The 24,781-nt window shown below is 47.6% G+C and overlaps 1 protein-coding gene and 1 pseudogene across 7 annotated transcripts in view; one reads left to right on the forward strand and one right to left on the reverse strand.

Moving 5' to 3' along the window:
* The window catches only part of SMARCAL1 (SWI/SNF related, matrix associated, actin dependent regulator of chromatin, subfamily a like 1), a 59,983-nt gene that overhangs the window by 15,122 nt on the left and 20,080 nt on the right, over window positions 1-24,781 (reverse strand). For 4 of the 7 annotated variants that reach the window (XM_066280943.1, XM_066280945.1, XM_066280947.1 and 1 more), the window contains 3 exons: window positions 22,843-22,908; window positions 11,956-12,096; window positions 6,094-6,339 (listed from right to left, as the gene is read on the reverse strand). In XM_066280943.1, the coding sequence (XP_066137040.1) occupies window positions 6,094-6,339; window positions 11,956-12,096; window positions 22,843-22,908 (453 nt within the window). The remainder of the gene's footprint in view (window positions 1-6,093; window positions 6,340-11,955; window positions 12,097-22,842; window positions 22,909-24,781) is intronic. The other 3 variants (XM_066280948.1, XM_066280949.1, XM_066280950.1) reach the window with 3 other exon arrangements.
* On the forward strand, window positions 6,709-11,120 carry LOC136337906 (tetratricopeptide repeat protein 23-like; annotated as a pseudogene).

Genomic DNA, 24,781 nt, shown 5'->3' on the forward strand with positions numbered 1-24,781 from the left:
AGGCAAGGGATGTGGAAGCTCTTCGGAAAGGCATCTCAGGTAGAGCTCTGCCTTTCATGCCCAGCTCACGGGATTGGCTGAAACGCAGCCTTGCTAGGCATACCCAGTTACTACAGCCTGGGCACCACTCACACAGGACCCGTCACTGCCTCCCTTTTCTTCTGCCAAACTGTGTCCATAGCCTACTGACCACAACTAGTTAGTTCATCCTAGTATCATCTCAAAACCGTTATTCACACGTTTTTGGCCTAACTCTCAAATAAGGTAAATGACTTTCCAAGAGAAGAAACCATGTTCGCTCTACAGTGTGCATCTAAATAAAATCCTAATACAGAATGATAACATGGGAGCCTGACCAGGCGGTGGCGCAGTGGGTAGAGTGTCGAATTGGGATGCGGAAGACCCAGGTTCGAGACCCCGAGGTCGCCAGCTTCAGCACGGGCTCATCTGGTTTGAGCAAAGCTCACCAGCTTGGACCCAAGGTCGCTGGCTCCAGCAAGGGGTTACTCGGTCTGCTGAAGGCCCGCGGTCAAGGCATATATGAGAAAGCAATCAATGAACAACTAAGGTGTCGCAACGAAAAACTGATTGATGCTTCTCATCTCTCTCTGTTCCTGTCTGTCTGTCCCTGTCTATCCCTCTCTCTTTCTCTGTCTCTGTAAAAAACAAAAACAAAAAAAACAACAAAAAAACCAAACCCTAACATGGGAGATGCCCAGATCATTCACCCTCATTAGGGCAGCCAGTCTCCTTCCACAGCAAAAATGCTGCCTGGTCAGAAGAGCCTCTTGCTTTAAACAGTGTCTTTCCTCTAGGTCTTGACAAGAAAGGAGAAAGATACCCAGGAACCACAGGATTTCAGGGGGCTCCGACCAGGCAGTGGACCCATCTCACTTCCCTGTGTGTCCTGAGGCCACTGTCCCTCCTATTTTATGGCAGTAGTCCAACCTAACAACTCAAGCTTCCTGAGAACTCATGTTGAAGTTGCGACCCCATGGCCATGTAGCTTACCCTCTTTCTCAGCTGGAGGCCCAGTTGACACTCTGACGAGGCTCTGGACACACACGCAACCTTTTGCCAATGGTCAGTGGGCTCACACACTACATGAAGTCTACTCATATACCCTCAAAGGGTCCCTTGCAGCAGATTAGGCCCTCTAACCTAATGTGGTCCGTAGCGGTGGGGGGGGGGGGGTAGAGCCAGACTTCTTTACAATGACCTTACCCACAGTGTGTCTGCAGACTGCACCCAGGCATCCTCAGGGTACAGCTTGACTCCTGTCAGAGTCATCCCTCTCACACCCACAGGTACTCACCCTACACTTGCCAATGAGAAAGGGAGAGGGCAAAACACAGGGAGAACTGGTGAAAGGCACTGACAGTAACCTTGCCCTAAGAGTCGTCACAGAGAGCTGAGGCGGGTGTGAGGGGAAAAAACATCCTACTGTTCATGCGTGGAGGGATGGCGCACTGGCAGGCTTGGGAATGTCAGTCACTGTGCACCAAAGCCTTCAGAACATGCCCAACTCTATGACCCAGCAACCTGCTCCTCGAAATTTATCCTTACAATATCATCAGATGCACACATTCACATGTAAGCTACTTTTCCAATGTGGTGCTACTTAGAACAGTGAACAGTGGAATTAATTTAAATATCCAACTAAAAATGGCTGGCAGCCCTGGCCGGTTGGCTCAGTGGTAGAGCGTCGGCCTGGCATGCAGGAGTCTCAGGTTCAATTCCTGGCCAGGGCACACAGGAGAAGCGCCCATTTGCTTCTCCACCCCTCCCCCTCTCCTTCCTCTCTGTCTCTCTCTTCCCCACCTGTAGCCAAGGCTCCATTGGAGCAAAGTTGGCCCGGGTGCTGAGGATGGCTCTGTGGTCTCTGCCTCAGGTGCTAGAATGGCTCTGGTTGCAACAGAGCATCACCCCAGATGGGCAGAGCATTGCCCTCTTGTGGGCATGCCGGGTGGATCCTGGTCAGGCGCATGGAGTCTGTCTGACTGCCTCCCCGTTTCCAACTTCAGAAAAATACAAAAAAAAAAAAAAATGGCTAGCAAAATTTTAAATAGTTATGTGATAAAACACTATGTTGTATTGAAATATGTTTTAAAACAGGGGTTGGGAACCTATGGCTCGCGAGCCAGATGTGGCACTTTTGATGGCTGCATCTGGCTCGCAAATCTTTAATTAAAAAAAATAACATTAAAAATATAAAACATTCTCATGTATTACATCCATTCATTTCCTACCGCTCATGTTCATGATTGCGGGTAGCTGGAGCCAATCATAGCTGTCCTCCAGGACAACACCAAATTTTTATTATATAATGCATAACGTACACAGGTCGTTGTATGGTTCTCACGGAATTACATTTTAAAATATGTGGCATTCATGGCTCTCATAGCCAAAAAGGTTGCCGACCCATTTTAAAAGAACATTGAATAATATGGAAGTGTTCACAATAAAGCTTTGTAACTTGTTTTGTTCCTCACTTGATGTATATTTATATGACTCCAATTCTGCTTTAAAATATGTATATTACTTATTAAACATGTTATATAATATTTATATATACGTGTGTATATATAAATTTATTGTTATTTAAAAATCCAAATAATAAATGCTAAACTTAGGTAATATAAAAGATGAATCCTGGCCCTGGCCAGTTGGCTCAGTGGTAGAGCACTGGCTGGCCATATGGATGTCCCAGGTTCGATTCCTAGTCAGGGCACACAGGAGAAGAGACCATTTGCTTCTCCTCCCCCCCATTAACCCCTCCCTATTCTGAACTCTTTCTTCTCCTTCATGGCCATGGCTCAGCTGATTTGAGCATATGGGCCCCGGGCGCTGAAGATGGCTCCATGGAGCCTCCAACCTCAGGTGCTAAAAATAACTTGGTTGCAAGCATGATCCCAGATGGGCACAGCATCAACTCCAGATGGGGGCTGCTGGGTGGATCCCGGTCAGAGCGCATGCGGGAGTCTATCCTCCCTCCTCTCACTTGGAAAAGAAGAGAAAAAAAGATAAATCCTTTTTATAGTACAGTAATGAAAAATGTTTAATAAATGATCCTTATTATAAATACTTTCTTTTATTTTTCAGACTTCATACAATAGACACCTACTGAATTTTTAATATGGGAGAAAGCAATAGTTTTATCATTAAGGGGGAAAAAAAGGCTCCCCCAAACTGGGTAGACAGAATACTAGTCCATTAATGATCTCATTTCTTTTGCCAGCCATGGGCCAGGAATTGTTAAATTACCTGCATTTTTTGTTCCTGTCTCCTAGTCTTTTATTAAATTAGACCCACTGGGGTTTCCTATTTCTTTTTCTATGTCAGAAGTTTGAATGGACTGTCAAACGGCAGAAAGGTGAACTGATATTGTCACCAGGAAGTCTGCATGGACCTATTCCATTTTTCTGCTCCTGGTCTTGCTGATCAAAAAATGGCTTTAGACAAAAGATGATTAGAGCCAGCTTTTCCTGGCCTGTGAAGAGGTATCTATTATTTCAGAAATGAGAAAAAGCTTTAGTTGTACATTATATTTTATAAATTGGCTATTTCACTTTGGCTCTGTGACTTAAACATTTTTAAAAATGTCTTCCTCCAGATGGGAAGGTGTGAGGGAACAAAGAAAAATATCACTTCTTGACAGGTCAGCAGTGCTTTGCTGAGGCCACCACATTGTGCAAAACTGCAGGGAAACCTGGGCCTAAAATGTAACAATAAAAGTGGGGGTGGAGGAAGACTTTCTGTAGATACATAGGGCCTCCTTTGTTCAACTAAAACCATCACACCCTGAATCCCCATTTTTACTCTGGCTCAGGAATTCATAGTCAGTCAAGGTTTGGAAGGGGCATTAACAGCCAGCTAGTCCCCCTTCCATCTGACACTGGGTCCCCTTCCGGAGTTAAGCTGGGGTGGTGCTCCTGACCGGATGCAGTTCGCCGGTGTGCCAAACTGGTGACTATACACTAAGAAAGGTTCCAATGGTCCAAACCGCACAGCTCATAAACTTGTTTCCTACTTGGATTTTCCATTCTAAAAATGAACTTCGATTAAAGAACACGAAGGAGAACCACACTTTCACGGATTTATCTTATCCTCACAAAGAATTCAGCATCTGGCTTCAGTGTCACGCTGAAGGTAATCTGTATCAACTCAGTTTCTCTTTCAGGCACAAGCTCTTCATTTTCCTGGGATCTCAGGGAAGCAGAGAGCCGCTCTCAAGCATGAGACTGGGAAGAGCTCTAGGCTCTCTCTCTGCTGGATTCTTGAAAAATTACACTGCCATTTAGCCTTCATTTTCATAATCTGCAAAATACCATTAAGACTCTGGGAAGCTGCAGCAGCAGAGATGATAATCACCACACAGGTGGTATTCTGAGCAGTCGGTTCTCCTGATACATTTTCCCAGCACCAAGCCCATGAAGCAGGCCACGGCTTTCCTTCTAAGTAAGAAAGCATCAAACTATCCCAAACAATTGAAGGGATTTACATAGCTACCAGAGTTACAAAACACCCAGCATTTCTGATTTCCACGGCTCAGCCTACTGTTGGCTGTTCTCAGCCTGGTCCAGGAGGCCGATCAGGTGTAGGCGAAGGTGTTCTCCGGGGAGTCCCACGAAATACCAGTAGACTTACTTCCTTCACACACACAGGGAACTAAAACACAGCATTTCATAAATACTCAGATCTCTGTACCTAAAAATATCATGTCTTCATTTTCCCCTGTTAATATTATATTTACTGTACTTATTCACTGGCTTTCTCACCTGGCAGAATTTGCTAGTGGACAAAAGTTAGTAGACTTTAAAGGTTTAAGAAAGTTATAGGTAAAAACTTGAAATTGACAAAAATTTTCCATTCATTGAATTTTTATCTCTATAAATCAGAAAAAACCCAGCAAGGCTGATTTTATTAACAGAATACTGTGCCCACTCATGGTACTACTGAAATGTAATTTCAGAACCACTGGTCTGTGCAGTCACATCAACACTGTGAACTTGGAAAACTCCACAGCAAAAAGCCCACGCCTGCTTGCTTTCTCCAGGCCCCAGGTTATTAGATGCGTATGGCATAAATTAAATACAACTTGACATCTGACCCACGAATCCTCTACCCTACCCTCTGGTTCTTAAAGGTGACCGGTTAGTCTGCTCAACCACATGGTAAAATAAGATTAAAAAAATCACACATCCTGTCTCTTGTCGTTCTTATTTATTTTGTAATCTTCTAGAAGGCTGAGATCTCATCTAGATCTAAGTTTCTTTATATGGGGTAATAATAAGCCCAGATAATGTCAAAAAAAAGTCAATGACTGCTATTTTTTCAGCTATAAAAATTACAAGGTTCTGTCCTAAGAGGACAGAAATGGAGCTGGTGGAGATTACTTCGTGGTACTTAGCGCAGTGAGACACTAGCGACAGATACGAAATGAAAGTGTTTTGAAAAGACAAAGCCACTGTAGTGGAAAGAGCCCTACCACATAGGGGGACCGGCCTGCATTCGGCCACGGAGTAGCCACGAGACCTCAGGCAGATCACTGCCTCTGTGAGTCTCGGTTTCCGTCTGTAAAACAGGAATCCTGCCAACTTCCTGCCAACCATAAATGACTGTAAGAAGGAGGCAATGGATTAAGAGGGGCTGAAACCTTGACTTTGCTAAATAACTGTTAATTTCTTATTCTGATTAAAGCAATGACACTGAAATGATTAGATGGCTGATATATGCGTATATAAAATACACTCAGAACTAATTTCTAACAACTGTTCCTATACTGAGGCATTCACAAAATACACTAGGCATAAATTCCAGCTTTCTCTGAGGGAGTCAGAACATAGATCATCATCCCGCAGTTGTCCTGGGGTTTAGTTTTACAACCATCCGTCAACAGTGATCTACGCAAGCATAAAACTGCGAAGTACTGGATTTTCAAAGTAGACTAGGTAGGCTGAGAAAGGGAACGGCTCCTCGTCGCTGCCCAGGGCGGTGGGACGAGATGACAGGAAGGCAAGTTCAGAGGACTCTCCCGGGAAGAAGCACCTGGGGACAGAACTGCCCAACCCCCGTCTCCAGCCTCGGACTCACAGATCTGTCCTTGGCGGTCATCTCCTTGGCCGCGGCATCCAGGGACGCTCTGGCCCGGGCGCTGATCCGGCTGGGGGCCACCACCACCATCTTGCGCTGTTTGGCCGGGAGCTGGGACAGGACGTCGGCCTTGAGGCGCCGCAGCATGACCGCCTCCTCCAGCAGCAGCTTCAGCTCGCCCAGGTTGGAGGAGCCTGAGTAGTCCCATCCCCAGGGGTGCTGCGGGGGGAGAACCGAGACACAGCCCTGAGGTCCCGCAGGGCCCAGTACAGGGCTGTCAGCTCCAGCCAGGGCTCTCCTCGCACAGCCGTCTCTTCCCCCGCTTCGTTCAGAGAACGTCAAGTGGCTTTAAAGGATGAATAAAACCCCACACGAGAAACAGAAAGAATATTCCCTAGGGTTTATCCTACAGAGTCCATTCTACAATGTAGTAACTAAGTCAGTAATGTCTTTATTCGATGAGATGTCCAGGAATCTAAAGCCCGCTGTTCCTCAGGGTGTGTCACACCAGCACACCCCAGAGCAATGCAGTGAACGCACTCGCACTGTTGGTGGTGGCGGGATTGAGGGGCGGAGCCCAGCACACCGGGCTTTGCCACCAGGCTGGTTGAAACCATGGGTGGGTTTCAAGATGCCCAGACAGTCCTTCATAAACCTGGCTACTTCATTCAGCAGGTCATGGGCGACAGTGAGCAAGACTGCCCACACCCTGCCACACAGCTAGAGAAGATGTTACTACGATATTTAAAATTAAAACCCTATCTTTCACTAACAATCTTCCCACAAACAGTGCTGATTTCCACCTAGTGTTTCTATAAAAGCCAGGGCGCCAGGGCGCCTGCTTCCGTGTATTCTTAGCTACACCCCTCCCCTGGACTGTGAACCAGCGAGGGAACAGGCAGCCTTGTTCGTTTTCCAGGGCCAGTGGGCCTAGTACAACTGTGGAGACATGGCAAGTATTCTATAAGCCTTTGCTAAATTGCGAATACAAAGAGAAAGTCGGAAGTAGAGAAATAAAATAATCAAAAACTGCTTCTTTAAAAAAATACTCTAAAATCGAGCGAAAGTTCTCAGCAAACACTTTTATGCTATGGGGTCGAAAATGAGCTCAGCACGGGGCACTCTCTTCAGCGGCTCTTATTAATGCAAGAAGCTGGCCAGACGCACAAAAGAGCAGCCGTGGCCTACCGGCTACATTAGACAGAAATCATGCCGGGAACAGAGGACATCATAATTAATTTGGATATCACGCTCCTAAATTCTAACATTACCAGCTCTTAATCTTGCAGGCTAAAACCCAATACCAAAGATTTCAAAATGGACTTTGGAAGAATCACAATCCAACACGCTTTTACATACTGCAGGCACACAGCTAGGACCAAGATGAGGGAGGCGCTGTCTCTGATGTGTATCGGGTGGTGTGGGGAGGTCGCAAGGAGGGAGAGGGCGAATTCAAGGACCACACAAGAACCTGGGAGGCGGTGAAGGGAGACTAGGAACACAGGGGGGACAATGAATTCCATCTGCGGCCCTTCCATCACTGGCGGAACACTCCCGATGGGCCCTGACAGTCAAGGACCAGGAGGCCCTTTCCAGAAAGCAGATAATTTGCAAATAGGACAAAGGTACAACTCACACATGAAGGGTCTTGAGGGACCATGAAAACTATATACAGTCTGGATTGATCCATGGGGAAACTGCATTACAAATTTATTAAAATATCAAAGAAGTATATATTTATTTTATTTATTTATTTATTTATTTATTTATTTATTTATTTTACAGAGACAGAGAGTCAGAGAGAGGGATAGACAGGAACAGACAGACAGGAACAGAGAGAGATGAGAAGCATCAATCCTCAGTTTTTCGTTGCGACACATTAGTTGTTCATTGATTGCTTTCTCATATGTGCCTTGACCGCGGGCCTTCAGCAGACCGAGTAACCCCTTGCTCGAGCCAGAGACCTTGGGTCCAAGCTGGTGAACATTTTGCTTAAACCAGATAAGCCCATGCTCAAGTTGGCAACCTCGGGGTCTTGAACCTGGGTCGTCGGCATCCCAGTCCGACTCTCTATCCACTGTGCCACCACCTGGTCAGGCAAAGAAGTATATTTATTAACTGAGAAATTTCCTCTCTCAATATTGAGCTAAAAACGGTTTGCAATTAACTTTGCAAAGCACTACAATTTACATCATAAATACTTCTGTTTGTAAGTGGATATTTTTGAAGTACTTGAAAAGTTTTATTTTCTTCTTTACTTTTTTTTTTTTTTTTCATTTTTTTTCTGAAGCTGGAAACAGGGAGAGACAGTCAGACAGACTCCCACATGCGCCCGACCGGGATCCACCCGGCACGCCTACCATGGGGGGGCACTCTGCCCACCAGGGGGCGATGCTCTGCCCATCCTGGGCGTCGCCATGTTGCGACCAGAGCCACTCCAGCGCCTGAGGCAGAGGCCATGGAGCCATCCCCAGCGCCCGGGCCATCCTTGCTCCAATGGAGCCCCGGCTGCGGGAGGGGAAGAGAGAGACAGAGAGGAAAGCGTGGCGGAGGGGTGGAGAAGCAAATGGGCGCTTCTCCTGTGTGCCCTGGCCAGGAATCGAACCCAGGTCCTCCGCACGCTAGGCCGACACTCTACTGCTGAGCCAACCGGCCAGGGCGAAAAGTTTTATTTTCTTCAGTGAGTATTTTTCCCCCTAAGTGAGAAGCAGGAAGCAGCAGACAGACAGACTCCTAGATGCGTCGAACCTGGATCCACCTGGCATGCCCACCAGGGGGCATTGATCCGCTGCAACACAGAGCCATTCTAGTGCCTGAGGCGAAGGCCATGGAGCCATCCTCAGCGCCCGGGCCAACTTTGCTCCCCTGGAGCCTTGGCTGCAGGAGGAGAAGAGAGAGATAAAAAGAAAGGAGAGGGGGAAGAATGGAGAAGCAGATGGGCACGTCTCCTGTGTGCCCTGGCCGGGAATCGAACCCAGGACTTCCAATGCCCGGCCAACACTCTACTGCTGAGCCAACCGGCCAGGGCTTCAATGAGTATTTTAAAACGAGGCAGACGGCCTTATTTGCACTTATCAACTTGCCTAGCGAAGCTCTTCCTTCATGAATGGCAGGCTGCGGCCATTTCTCCGGAACCACTGACTTCGATGCCAATGGTGGCTTGGCATATTTGTGATTCGATCACAAAGCAGGAATCCTTAAGATCTGCACCAATGAGGTTTCAGAGTTCAGCTAGCCCTCTGTGGCAGGGGCACGGCCCACCAGGAAGAGGCTCAAGGAAGCTCAGGATGTGGCTTCAGAACCACCAGGAAAAAGGGGCCACAACTCTGCACTAGAGAGTGTCCAAGTTCGGTGTTGGAATGCAGGGCCACGTGGAAGCTCTGGGGACACTGTGCAGGCATTTGGAAAGTCTGACCTTACTGTACACGGATGAAGGGTGAATTCATGGTCTTGGCCATACTTATGAAAGTAGAAATTAGAGAGAATCAGATTAGAGTGAATGTTCACTCTGGTTTTCAGACGATAGAGGTTCCGGAGGCTGGGTTGGAGAGCCACTCTGGGCTCAGGAAGGAGGTGGAAGCCCCACCCACACCCCACTGTCAGCAACGACACTGACTGGGACTTGCGCTTCCATCTGTCAAAGCAAACCAAGATCCCAGCACACCAGCAAACAGATGAGCCGTGTCCGCCGGTGGGTCTGAGATAGTGAAGGCACTAGAGCCAAAAAAAAGGAGAAGACCCGACTCCATGTGTCTCTTTCCAAAGAGAAAGCAGCCCAATCACAGAGAAAAACAACGAGCTCAGCTTATTAAGGGGAAAAAATGAACACTCACACCCACACGGAGCTGACTCAGTGGGCCATCCTTTCCCGTTCTGTGGGGGAAGAACACCAGAAATGGTCACGGGCTCTGGCCAAGCCGGCTCTGTTGCCTGACACTGAGGAGCCCCCAGCTCAGGCCAGGAGACATGCTGGCTGCAGCAAGAACGGCCTGCTGACCTGGAAGGCAGACACGGACAGAGAGGCCGACCTAGAGGCTCTGGCCACGCCCTAGCACACCCGGGGCGGCCTGGCTCCTGCAGAACCGTGGCTCCCGCACGGAGGCCTACTTCAACCTGCAGACGGCACACAGAGCCCAGAGGAGCGGAAAGAACGATGTAGGGGAGGCATGTGTGGGTTACGGGTCTCAGAGAAAGACCTCACAGCTGCTTGGGGCAGAGGCTCCTCGGCCACCCCAGGTCAAACCTCGCTCCAGCATACTCTGAAAAGGCAAATGGCAACATTATCTCTGCCAAGGGTGACAGGACGCCAGATCTGACCAGTCCATACGAGAAAACTGCAGCTGCAAAGGGACCACGAGCAGGACCCCAGCGCATGCAGCGGGCCCATTCTCTGTTTCTCTATTCACCGTCTGCTCCCAGACTGCAGAGGGGAGCATGGCACCAGCCAAGGCTTATGCCACATCTGGAGAGTTCCAGCACAGGGAACCTCTGCCAAACCCACCTGTGCAGATGGAGGGCACACACCACGCATGTGGCCTGCTGGCTGGGGAGGAGACCCAGCGACAAAAGAGAAAAGCAGGCTCCTCTCCCTGCTCTCAGTCTCCTCGCCTCTCCCTCCGCTTACAAGGCAGCACGTTTGCAGTGGCTAGAACGTTGATGACCTGTCCTCAGAAGCGGGACCCAGGGGGACCGAGAGGCAAGCAAAGTGCTGAATTTCTCTCTCAGCAGTCGCCACTGTCTGGCGAGGCCGTCTTTGTGGGTGGGTGGGTGGCTTTGGGAGACACACAGAGGACCTGTGAGGAGAATAGCACCCCTTGCTCTGCCATGTGATCAGATTAATGAACACTAACGGGTTCAATGGCCCAACTGGAGGGACTTGGGACTTATGGATAATACAATTTAAGCATTTTTAAACTGTTGGTTTTCTCTGCTTCTAAAAGGACTGTAATCATTTTGGAGTACATCATCACTCAGTTACATATGAAAGAGGAAGAGAGAGGAGAGAGGAAGGAGGAAGGGAAGAAGGGAGGGAGGAAGGGGAGAAGGGAGGGAGGAAGGGGAGAAGGGAGGGAGGAAGGGAAAGTTTTGCATCCTATTTTTTTCCACCCTTGTATTTCCCTGTATCATTAAATACACATTTTTTTCACTTAAAAAAACTGATAATTTAGAATATTAATTGATATTTTAGAAATCAAGAGTTTCATTGTATTGGCCTCTGAGTCTATACGGCCTCCTGTGTCACTTCTGGAGAAGGGATGCCACACAGGCTGTGGCTCCCGAGGTCCTGCTGGCCCGGCACCGCAGTCGCAGAACTCGCGTGGGCTCAGGGCCCCGCTCGCTGCCACTGCCGCGAGCCAAAGCTCAATGGTGAGTGTCCCCTGACCCCCGGGGCGGCCTGAGGTCATGCTCTCCACTCCACCTGCTCAAAGGCTGCCTTCGCCTTTGTTGCACAGAGCGTTTTTTTCACGTTTTCAAAGGATTTTTTCACATTCCTGCCATGCCAGGTGAGCTTGGCCCGCCTCACCCACACTCTGCCCTGCCGAGGGCTCGGCCCCTGCTCTCCTCAGCCCTCTTCTCTCCGCGACAGCTGCCGGCTCTCCGGGCTCCACACACTCCACGTCAGCACTGGCCCCTTCATCGGAAAACACTGACCTGGAATCGCCGTGAGCATTAAAAGTAGGAGGGACAGTTCTCATCCCAAGGACACTCCCAGGTGGGAATTAGGGGCAGAGCAGAGTGAAAATCAGTCCAGCTCCCTGGTCAGGACTCTTTGATCACACCATTGCCAAAGAGAACGGACAGCGAGGGAGTGTCAGAGTCAGGGTGGCAGTGCGTGGGCTGCTGAGGACAGAGCATAGATACCTGCTTGGCATCACAGTAGCGAAGTCCGAAGGTACGAAACTGAGGGAAGAACGTGGGCTTGACGGCGATGATCTGCGTGTAGAGCTCCGCGGGCCGCGACATAGCTGGCGTGCCCGACAGCAAGATCACCCGCTTGGCGACCTAGGAGACAAAGGGGCCGAGGTGCTGAGAAACATAGAGCAGCACACAGGGAAGAGCCCGAGGGCCCCCGGGAGCCAGGAGCCCCAGGGACAGTGACGGGCCCGGAAGCTAGTACACACAGCTTTTCTTCCTGGGCACTGACGGCTGCAGCTCCCAGGTTCTGTCATCTCAGAACCAAGGTGGACTGAATTCCAGAGACACTAACGACTAGCCTCACTCAAGCGCTCTGGCGGCCCACAACCGGGCTCTCTGAGTGAAGATGCAGTGATCCTAGAGAGAGCATGCGTGTCCTAAGGACCTCGTGGCGTGGCTCACGTCACCTCCAGCAGCCTCAGCAGCCCCCTCTGCCCATCTCTACACTGGCGCTTAGCTTATGACACCGCCTCCTGTCTTTTCTGCCTCCCTCACTGGTCTGCCCACTTCCTGACACCAAGGACCAGACTGTGCTCACCTTCATTCTCTGTAACACAGTGGCTGGCACGAAGCAAGTAATTAATAAACGCTCCCTGTATGGTGAAAAATATTCAGAGGGAAGCTAATCAGGGTCCGGGGCCATGGAGTAAACTCAGAGAAGCCAGCGCTGGAGGAGGACGTGGAAGTGGGGAGACAGCCACAGGCCTGAACACCCAGCTGGACTCGGACATTCACACTGAACTGGGGAGCAGATAATGGCACCTAGGGCCAGCCCACCTCACTCCCGGGACAAGGGTGTAAGCCACAGTTTGATTTCTTTAGAGAAAAAAATGCCATCCTCGACTCGGCTGCATGATGCTGTGAGCCTAGAGAGCTTGGACTCAAGTTCAGGCCGCGGTTAGTGAGGACGAGAAAGTCAAGTTCAGGCCGCGGTTGGTGAGGACGAGAAAGTCAAGTTCAGGCCGCGGTTAGTGAGGACGAGAAAGTCAAGTTCAGGCCGCGGTTAGTGAGGACGAGAAAGTCAAGTTCAGGCCGCGGTTAGTGAGGACGAGGAAGTCAAATTCAGGCCGCGGTTAGTGAGGACGAGAAAGTCAAGTTCAGGCCACGGTTAGTGAGGATGAGGAAGGCGGGGCCCGGATCCATCCACCCTCCTCAGCCCAGGTCTGCAGTGGCTGCTCAGCAGTGGGCAGAGTGCAAATGAACGGCTGGTTCCAACATCAAACTTCACGTTTCTCACTAGCCCTGACACCAACCTGAGCCTAGGGGATCAGACCCAAATCTCTCACCTCTTATTAAGATGGAAAAGAGGGTGAGAACAAAAAAAAGGAGATACTTCCCACTGTATCAGAACACGTAATCACCAAAGATTACCGGAGGTAAAATTCATTTCCGCTCTGGGAAGGGACCTTACCGTGGAGCGCGGCTGTTTATAAACAACTTGTTACCCATTGTAACCTTGAGTTAGTAACAGTAGCATCAAGCAGTATATAAGGCAATGGCGAGCAGTAAATCACCTAGGGGAGGAAATTGCCTTTTCAAATGGATACACTTGCTTCAAAAAAACCCCCAACAAATAAATAAAGGTACAACAGAGGAATGAGAAATGACTCCTTATAAACAGAGAGTATAGGCAATTCTCAGGATGTACTTTCGCCCTCTCAGCAGCCCCCAATACCGAATTCCATTAGGACAGGAGAGCTATGGATTTCCCCAGCTATGCTTTTCCACAGCTCAATTATCCTGGCCCTCTAATTTCCAGCACGGTTTAACGCAGGCCCATTAAAATAACAATGAGCTTCTTGAATGACGTCTGCAGCGCCACTTGCCTCGACTCAAGGCCATTTCAATGAAACAGGGAAAATGAAAAGTCTTATCAATAAGAGAAAATCAGCCCATCATCCCAAAGCTATTCCCCAGGTCGCTGCTGCTGCTGTCGCTGCTTGGGGATGGAGCCTGGCAGCTGCTCTCTGATCAGGTGATGGAAATTCACTCCAGGGTCCCTTTGTCAGATATTTAAAGCACAGACTTAATACTGACTCGGTTCTCCCACACACCGCCCAGACCAGGGGGTGATGGAGCCCTTGATAACGGGACGTTTGCGGGTGTCAGGGAGCGGAGGCAGCAGGAGGGGGATAGGCCAGCTTTGAAAAGAAACTAGAAAGGAGTCTCATCTGTTGTGAAATGACTTAGTCTGCTCCCTGCTCAGCCCCAACCCGTTCATACTGTCATCACTGTCGCCCGTAATGCCTATAATCGTGCCCAGAAGCACAGCATTTTGTGTCAGAAGTTCATCTTCAAGAACTTCCACTACAGGAAAACATAAAAGCAAAAAAACTACATAAATCAACATTAAGGTGAACACTTGACAATTAACCCCTCCATCTAAGAAGGCAGCACCCAAGAAACCTACAATGTAAAAAGTCACTTCTGTTTGGTCTGAGAGAAACCGTGTGGTTGACTAGGGCAGACACTGCTGGCGGCAGACGACCTTCAAGGCTAGGGTTAGCGTCCTTGTGGGTCACGGAACAGGGCCACCCCACCAGTGGCCTAGCAAACATAACTGGCGCCCGGGGCACGACACTTTATTGGCGTCCCCCTCCCCTTCTATTACACTTTTCTTGTTTGTCCTGGAGCCCATTTGGCGCCCCTCTGCGAGTGGCACCCGGGCATGGTAGACCCTCTTGACCCCCCACCTCGCGACACTAGAGTACCCCACATGCTGAGAGCAGAACTGGCTGGAATGTGTAGTTTGCCAGAGATAATCCAATGAAGTAATTCAAAGTAGGTAACATACACACGATTTTAAAATACCAGCTAAGAGAATGTTCTATTGTAAAGAAGAGAGCTCAAGTTGCTTTAAGTTCATACAAGAAGTGGTCTGGGAATTCTTCATAACTTTCTGTTGTTACCTACCCCCCCATCCCCAAATGAGCCAGTAACTTGCTTTATTGAATTATTCTGATTGGCTATAATTTCATTAAGACCCCAGACTAGGAATAAAGTCATTCCCCAAAGCTTAGTCCCATTCTTATACCTGGTTACTCCTAATGGTACTTTCAATAAAGTTTATGCTACAGGAAAAGTCCCTTATGATTTAGAAATAGGACATGAGGAAGCAGGTGACACCAAAGAGGTCAAGCCCATACCAACCAAGTGCTCCAATACTCATTAGCCCTAATGTGGCAGGGACATTGGAGCTGTGTTTTAATTATTTCTGAAATCATTATTGAATCTTTGAAAATAAGGGGTGTGGCAAGCATAGCTTACAGCACACAGATCAAGAACAAGTGCAGGATCATGGCCACTCTTCAAGAAGTAACAAAGAGTTAACATCTGTAGTTAAATTTAAAGTCTGAACACAGGAGGAAAAACTCAACATTTAGGAGCAAGCCAGGGACTGGGGTTTGGGGAGAAGACCAAGGTTCTATTCTTCACTGTTCCTGACGATGTTGGCTCCCACGAGAAACAGAAACTAACCAAGACAAATGGTATAATCATGACCACTGTTGACCAGAGGCAGCCCCAAGGATCAGCAGAGGGCCACCTAAACACAGTGATACCTCGTAGGTGGCCTTTCTGAGTCTCTGGACACCTTTCTGAGTCTCTGGACAGGTCAGCACATTTCATATAAAAATGGTTCCTTCTGGATTCTAGCCTTTTCCCAAAAACAGAACAAGTTCCAGTCAGTCTAGAGGCCACTGTCCTTACTAACCTGATCTGCGTGATAATCATAGGGTTTTCAAGCTAGGCGAGTATCACCACTTTGATGTTAGTGAAATTCTTATGCTACATACAAAGCAACTAATTTGGGGGTAAGGACAGACAGAATAAAGACTGTGACTGCAGGTATACTGGTACAAAAATATTATAATGTTAAACACTAAAGTGTTGTGAGGATACATCAAATGATACACAGAGTAGGACAAAAGAAGGTTTACAGCTGTTCATTTGGAAAATAATACAGTAATTAATAAATAATAAAACAAGAAAAATCTGTTTTGCATATTCACAACTGTAAACTTACTTTTGCCCCACCCTGTGGTCACAGCTAATTAAAGTTATGTCATTTTGATCTTCAAAACATGCAAAACACTCATGTATATAGTATTATTAATAAAGCACACATAAGGTTGGGTATTTTTCTTTGGCAAACAGCCTATTTTAATTTAAGTATTAGACACCTATAGTTTCATTTAAGACTGATTCTGTGATGAAATTCAGAAAATTGCTCAGACTAGTCAGACCACAAGGACTCCCCTGTAGCCTGGTCACCCAGAAGCAGAGAGCCATGTCTTCTAGATCAGTGGTCCCCAACCTTTTTTGGGCCACGGACTGGTTTAATGTCAGAAAATATTTTCACGGACTGGCCTTTAGGATGGGACAGATAAATGCACAAAATAAAATTATGCGACTGGTGTAAAAACTGTGGGGTTTTTTTGTTTGTTTGTTTTTGTTTTTTTGTTTTACAGGGACAGAAAGAGAGTCAGATAGAGGGATAGACAGGGACAGACAGACAGGAACAGAGAGAGATGAGAACCATCAATCATCAGTTTTTTGTTGCGACACCTTAGTTGTTCATTGATTGCTTCCTCATAAGTGCCTTGACCGCGGGCCTTCAGCAGACCGAGTAACCCCTTGCTGGAGCCAGCGACCTTGGGTCCAAGCTGGTGAGCTTTTTGCTCAAACCAGATGAGCCCGCGCTCAAGCTGGCGACCTCGGGGTCTCGAACCTGGGTCCTCCGCATCCCAGTCTGACGCTCTATCCACTGCGCCACCGCCTGGTCAGGCATCTGTGGTATTTTTAAATATATATAATTGTCGAACTTATGAGACAAGTGTCAAGAGTGAGACTTAAACGGATGTAACAGAGGGAATCTGGTCATTTTTTAAAAATAAAACATCATTCAGACTTAAATATAAATAAAACGGAAATAATGTAAGTTATTTATTCTTTCTCTGCGGACCAGTACCAAATGGCCCACGGATCGGTACCGGTCCGTGGCCCAGGGGTTGGGGGCCACTGTTCTAGAGAAACTGGGTTTTCCCCTCTCTACTTGTATGTCATGTGAAAAGATGGTCACTGCTGTACTGCATGTAATAGCCAAAGCATGGATACAAATCCATCAAAGGGAATGGATAATACGAATTATGACAGAACTATACAAGAAAATTCTATTTGTAAAAATGAAGTCAAGTCATCTGGAATGAGGTGGAATGATTCTCAAGACACACTAATAAAGGGGAAAAAGCAGATGTAAAACTGTGGTGTAGAACACTCCAAGAAGGGAGAAAGGCCCTGACCGGTGGTGGCGCAGGAGTTAAGAGCACTGACCTGGAATGCAGAGGACCCAGGTTCCAAACCCCAAGGTCACAGGCTTGAGTGCAGGCTCATCTGGCTGGGCACAGGTTCATCAGCTTAAGTGCAGGGTCACTGGCTTGAGCATGGGATCATTTACATCCCAGGGTCACTGGCTTGAGCCCAAAAGTCTCTGGCTTGATGCCCAACGTCGCTGGGTCACTGGCCTGAGCAAGGGGTCTCTAGCTTGGCTGGAAGCACCCTACCATCAAGGCACATATGAGAAGCAATCAATTAACAACTAAAGAACTAAAGTGCTGCAATGAAGACTTGATGCTTCTCATCTCTCTCCCTTCTCTATCAAAAAAAAAGAAAAAAGAAGGAAGAAAGGAAACACACATGTACTCACATGGATATAAGTTCATTTTTAGAGGTAAACCTGAGAATATGGTAACTATAGCTGCTTTTGGGGAGAAAGAGCAAGGAACTGGGGACCCAGGGTGGCAGAAAGCGTTATTTTTCACTCTATATCCTCTTGTACTATTTGTTTATGTCATCTATCTAAATTATTTTAATGAAAAAAGAAAAAGCTCATCCATTTTAAACCACTAGTCTCATCTTATCTAGCCAATCAATAGATAAAATAGTAAAAAGGATTCTACTCCCACAAAAAAAGAGAAGAATGGTCGATTCTGGGGGGCCTTTTTCCCTCTAAAGAAATAATCAGCCCTGGCCGGTTGGCTCAGTGGTAGAACATCGGCCTGGCGTGCGGGAGTCCCAGGTTCAATTCCTGGCCAGGGCACACAGGAGAAGCGCCCATCTGCTTCTCCACCCTTCCCCCTCTCCTTCCTCTCTGTCTCTCTCTTTCCCTCCCGCAGCCAAGGCTCCATTGGAGCAAAGATGGCCCGGGCACTGAGGATGGCTCTGTGGCCTCTGCCTCAGGTACTAGAATGGCTCTGAATGCAACAGAGCGACGCCCCAGAGAGGCAGAGCATCACCTCCTGGTGGGCGTGCCACGTGGATCCCAGTCGGGCACATGTGGGAGTCTGTCTGACTGCCTCCCCGTTTCCAGCTTCGGAAAAATGAAAAAAAAAAAAAAAAAAAGAAATAATCGAGCACTATTATGTTATAACACTTAACACTGTTGTAACAATAGAAAGCACTGTAAGTAAAACACAGCTAAAGAAACCCCAAACAAACCCTCTCTGCTCAAAAGAGAAGATTCTGCTACCCTTCAGGGCTGGAGTTAGTGGACAGAGACCCTGGGATTTGAGCTGAGTGGGAGCGGAGACAGCTATGCCTGACCAGACTGGACTTCGGAGGCTGTGCCTAAGGTAAGACTATGACTCAGGAATTCTGAGCAGAGGCATTTGTCTTAAAAGGAAAAAGTAAGGAAGCTACAAACATACAGGTGATGTTTATCATATATAGCAAAACAATATCCAACACTAAGGATTAAATTATAAAATGTGTCCATGTAACAGAATGCTCAAGAACCAATAAAAATGATGATCTAGATACTCTAAGGAAATGAATCACAATATTTTTGGAACATCACTGACATATTAGAAAAATAACCAAACTGTTAATAGTGTTTTCCACTGTTGGAGGGATTAAAGATGATTGTAAAAATATTCTTTATAGCCCTGGCCGGATGGCTCAGTGGTAGAGCGTCGGCCTGGCATGCAGGAATCCCGGGTTCGATTCCTGGCCAGGGCACACAGGAGAAGCGCCCATCTGCTTCTCCACCCCTCCCCCTCTCCTTCCTCTCTGTTTCTCTCTTCCCCTCCCGCAGCCAAGGCTCCACTGGAGCAAAGTTAGCCCGGGCGCTGAGGATGGCTCTGTGGCCTCTGCCTCAGGCGCTAGAATGCCTCTGGTTGCAACAGAGCAATGCCCCAGATGGGCAGAGCATCGCCCCTTGGTGGGCATGCCGGGTAGATCCCGGTCAGGCGCATGCAGGAGTTTGTCAGACTGCCTCCCCGTTCCCAACTTCAGAAAAATACAAAAAACAAACAAAAAAACCACATTCTTTATAGCTTTCTGTCTTGCTCACCACATTTATTTTTTTAACTTTATTGATTTTGAGAGAGACAGGAAGGGGGGGAGAGAGAGAGAGAGAGAGAAACATTGATTTGTTGTTCCATTTATTCATGCATTCATTGGTTGGTTCTTGTATGTGCCCTAACTGGGATCGAACCCACAACCTTGGCATATTGGGACAATGCTCTAACCCAGTAGTCCCCAACCCTTTTTGGGCCACAGACCAGTTTAATGTCAGAAAATATTTTCATGGACCGGCCTTTAGGGTGGGACGGATAAATGTATCACATGACAGAGACAAGTGTCAAGAGTGAGTCTTAGACGGATGTAACAGAGGGAATCTGGTCATTTTTTAAAATAAAACATCGTTCAGACTTAAATATAAATAAAACGGAAATAATATAAGTTATTTATTCTTTCTCTGCGGACCGGTACCAAATGGCCCACAGACCGGTACCAGTCCGCAACCCAGGGGGTTGGGGACCACTGCTCTAACCAACTAAGCTACCCAGCCAGGGCCGCCTACCACATTTATATATTATATATAAGAACAGAACTTTTGCATAGTAGTCCAGGAAATAGTCCTATGGAGTAAAGGAGTTGTCACACTTCCTACAGGGACAAGGACATCAGTTACAATCTATGACACCAATTACAATCTAAGTAACATGTCCTCTGCACATGGCTGTCATTTATGACACCACATTTTCTGGACATGCTCTGGCCTGCTACCTCATAGACTGTATGATATAAACTGATTACCTCTCACGTACATTTGAAAAGTCTTGAAATATTAAAAATCTTGAAATATATGACCAGAAGATAGTTCTAAGAGATGCATGAGTTAGAGTAACAATCAAGTGGTATTATACTGGGTCCTCATATAGCTTTTTCTTTTTTTAAAATTAGTTTTAGGTGTACAACTTTATGTTGACATCGGAACACATTACAAAGTGATAATCCCCAAAGTTGTTATCATTCACCGTACAACTGAGTCCCTTCACCCCTTTCTTTATGGCTTTCCAGAGACATATTTTGCTTTTCCCAACTCTCTTCTCATTCCAAAAATATTCTGATTCATGTTCTTAGAGTATCCAGATCAGAGGTTCCTAACAGAGATGGGAAGAAGTGACTGGCCACCCAGGAGACGTCTGGCAAAATCTGGAGACAATTCTAGTTGTCACAATGTGAGGACACAACTGGCACTTAGTGGCAGAGGGCAGGGAGGCTGCTAAACATCCTACAATGCACAGGACAGCCCTGCACAACACAGAACTATCCAGCCCCCAAAGTCATAGTGCTGAGGCTGAGAAAGTCCAATCTGATGAAAATCCACCAGAGAGATGAAAGGTTTGGTTAAAAGAATAACATAAAATGCTGCAGCTCAATCCTTTTTTTATTATTGAATGAGGCAGGGAGGCAGAGAGACAGACTCCCACATGGGCCCTGACCAGGATCCATCTGGCAAGCCCTCTACCAGGCGATGCTCTGTCCATTTAGGGCCATTGCTGCATTGCTCAGCAAACAAGCTACTTTAGCACCTGAGGCGAGGCCATGGAGCCATCCTCAGTGTCCAGGGCCAACTGTCAACTTGACCATTCAAGCCATGGCTGCAGGAGGAGTAGGGAGAGAGAGAGAGAAGGGGGAGGGGTGGAGAAGCAGATGGTCACTTTTCCTGTGTGCCCTGACCAGAAGTTGAACCTGGGACTTCCATATGCCAGGCCGATGCTCCACACTGAACCAACCGGCCAGGGCCAGAAATCCACTTAATCCTGACAACAGTCCAGCACCACGTGAAGTCAATGTTATGGAAGAGAGCGGCTCTAAAACCATCATCAACAGCAGACTGTGTTCATGGCTCCTATTTTAATTCATCTAAGTTTTACTCAAATGCAGAGTACTATATACCAGTTAATAGTTAAAAGATTTGTCTTAAATATGTCACTTTGAAAGACACCGAAGATATTAAAGATGTGAACTCTGTTTTAAAAGGTCGGGCTCTGCAGCGCACATTTCCGAGCCCAGTATGTGGTCGTGCATGCCCGACCAGGCGATGACTGCGTTAACAAGGTGGTTGCTAGCAGCTTTTCTATTACACCTCTAATGATACAATCTACCTATTGTGCAGTTTCTTTTGTCTAAACAATCAGTGGTACAGATTTAATTTCAGCTATGGCTGTAATATTGAAACCACAGTACCAAGGTCTATTAACATTTTTCAAAAGGGAATATGTTAAAACCTCCTGAAAAACAGGGTCAGCACTCTGGCAAAAACATTTCATTTAAGTATGTCCGTAAATGGCTCTCATCTTCATGGGTGATGTGAGCAGAGGAACAAGGTTTTTAAGTAAAGGACTTTATTTTTAAGTCTGGAGCATGTGACATACTCTTGCTTTGGAAGGTGTAGCATATTACTTGTTATTATCACACTTGTTATTCACAGAACAAAACCAAACCTGAAATGAATAGACACTTGTGTTATGTTTTGTGGGGAGGCAGAGAAATTAAGTCAATTTTCAAATGCTAATAAGCTCCAACACTTACCATATTGGTTTTCCCTAGTTTAGGTATAACTTAAGGTTTCTTTTAAGCAATAGATGCTGCAGTTCTGAAACGTTGGTGGAACACAATGGCTGCGGCAACAGAGCAGAGACGCACTTTCGTTTGCTCCGTCTACACAAACCAGACTTCCCCTGCCTCACCTCTGAGATCTCTGCCTTGTTATGAGAGAAGAAGCTGCTTCTCCAATTGTTCTATTTGTCCCCAATATTAGGTAAAAGCTCACTACAAACGGAAGGAAATGTGTGGGGGGAGGGACTTCCCTCCACAAAACATGGGCACCGGAGTGCGCGCAGAGACGGCGCTTACACTGCCCGTCAGAACCGAGTACGTCCACGTAAAGATTTGACGCTACACTGCTCCGCAGCCGGGACTCAAGCAGCCGCAGCGCTCAGGCGCAAGTTCAGACCACCCCAGAAAGGGATGCGGCCGGCTAACCCTCCTATTAACAGCTTAGGGCGGCCCAAGCAGAGGCATCCGCTTACAAGGCATGTCTCAGCTTTGCCAGGCTTCTTGCTGATGCCCACTGGCCTGCTTCTAAGTCTGTTAATTCATCCCTCCCTTCCAAAGCACCACGAGAGCTCCGCCTCGCAGCGAGGTAGGCCGTTTCTGCTGAGCTATTCGGAACGCGCTGCTGGGGGCGCCGCGCTCCCTCTGCCGTGTCCAGGAGGGGCGCGGAGGATCTGCATGCGGTCCTGACCTGGCCTGTGACCAGGTCTTCGCCTTGAGAGGCAGAGCCGACTGCCTCCACGAGTTCCTTCGCAGGAGGAGAGGAAGAAAACGGAACCAAGCACCATAGTCCTGAGCAGACATGCCCGAAGTTGACATAAGTCAGAGCTGTGGCCCACAGTCCCTGGACCCCTCGCCAGCCGGAGCAGCCACAGCGGGATCTCACAGCCGAGCGGGCCCGGCTCCCGGTCCCCCCTCCACGGGACTCACCTTGAGGATGGGCATAGCTGCGCGACAGCGGGCAGTCTTAATGTTTTTGAGGAAGTGAGATTCATCCTGAAAAGAAACAGTCACACGGGTGAACGAGGTCACATGCTATGAAGACAGAAACAGAGCCCACGGTAAGCTCGACCCTGGCGTGGCGGCATGTTGAGGATCCTCCCTCAGCACTTTCTCCTTCAGAGACAGCGGTGGGCCTGGGTAAGGAGCCGGCTCTGCTGTGTCTCCGCTTGGTCCTGGGCAAGTCGCTTCCTCTCTCGGGAACAGTCTTCCATGTAGAGTGGGGTGAGCGACCCCCGCCTGACCCGCCCACCTCGCCGGCTGCTGAACAAACTGCTGCAAGGTGGTTTCTGCTTTGTGAGAACACCTGCCACCTGCCCGGCACTCACGCAGAGTGCCCTGCACCGGGCCCTGCCCTCGACCTCAGGCTCGCAGCGCAGGAAGGACGTCCGCCACGCTGACAATGATCAGACCAGTACGAGCAGTGTGGGAACTAGGAGCAGGGAAGAAGACAGGATTTCTGTCCTCAAGAAACTGACTGCCAAGCTCAGATCACAGAATTTGGTTATTTATAGCTCTGCATTCTGTGCAAAAAAAAATAGAAAATGTCATATTTTCTAATGCTCAATGAGTAATACATTTTTAGTATTTGGGGGGAAATATCTATTTTGGTACACATTTATGTGACTCTGAGCAACTACGTGACCTCTCTACAGTGTCAGTTTCTCCATCTGTAAAATAGGTATAAAATCCAGTACCTAATGTAGTGAGTTGTCACCCTTAGAACAGTTCTGCCACTTAATAAGCACGCAAAGGTATCAGTTGTCTGAGGACAGGGACACCAGGAAGATCCTGGCTTTATTGCTAAAGATGACCTATAGACACCCCTCCCCCCTCTTGGTTCTACTTCAGCTAAAATGAACCAAAAAAAGGTACCTCAAAAGCATAATGTAGGAGAATGTGAGACAGATCCTCAAAAGTCACTGTCTACTCCCAGAAACCTGGGGTCTAACATTCGTACTCCTTTTTGATAATGACCCCGCATGATAGCAAAGAAAAAGGGGTTTATAGAGAAAACAGCACAAAGTCCAGATGCTATGAAAGGGAATGGACCCTTTTAACTAATGGGTAACAACATATCACTATTATAACTGACCACCAGAAATAGGCTGTACCTTCACATACAAAAGAGGGACTGCTAATAAGTGTGACATCTCAGAACCATCCCTTTATTCCTTCCTGCATTTCTCTGAAATGGGAAGAGGGCAGGGATCTTAATTACCTGGAGAACAAACCAGTGATGGTGGTAAGTGCTTTGCTAAAAATCACATGGTGGATTAAGTGTTGAGGAAGAACAGAAATGCATGACTTCTAAAGCCAGATGCAATCCAGCTCTCATCCCTGACTCTTCGTTTTGCTAGCTTCGTGCCCATAGGCAAATTAAGTAACGCTCTCACTGTCAATTTTCCTCAGCTGTGGAATGGGGATGGTATCTGCCTAGAGGCCACCGGAAGATCTGCGATGATATATAAAGTACCTGACACAGGGACACATCGAGAAATGACGGCGTTCTTCTACACGTTACAGAACCACCACCCTTGTCCTGGGTACTTCCTTTACGGTTTCCTTTTCACATGCAGGCTAACACTTTTTCAGAGTCACACTTGAATTGGTGCCAAACTAGAAAGGACTCCCCCAAAGATTCGTTACCGTTTTAGTTTAAAAAAAAACACCAGAAACCTTTAAGTTTGCTTAAGCTATGACCAGAGTATGAGTCTCACATCCGAATCTTCATAGCAGACCCCTTCTCTGAGCTGCCACAACACTGGGTTCACAAGCCTAGGAGAGCTCTGAAAAGTGTCCTCATCTGTGCATGTGTCTGTCTTGCTGGACTGTGGTTCCATGGAGGATGGCGGCCAACTCCTCCGCC

This window comes from Saccopteryx bilineata, chromosome 5 (assembly GCF_036850765.1).
Source record: "Saccopteryx bilineata isolate mSacBil1 chromosome 5, mSacBil1_pri_phased_curated, whole genome shotgun sequence".
NCBI classification, from domain to species: Eukaryota; Metazoa; Chordata; class Mammalia; order Chiroptera; family Emballonuridae; genus Saccopteryx; species Saccopteryx bilineata.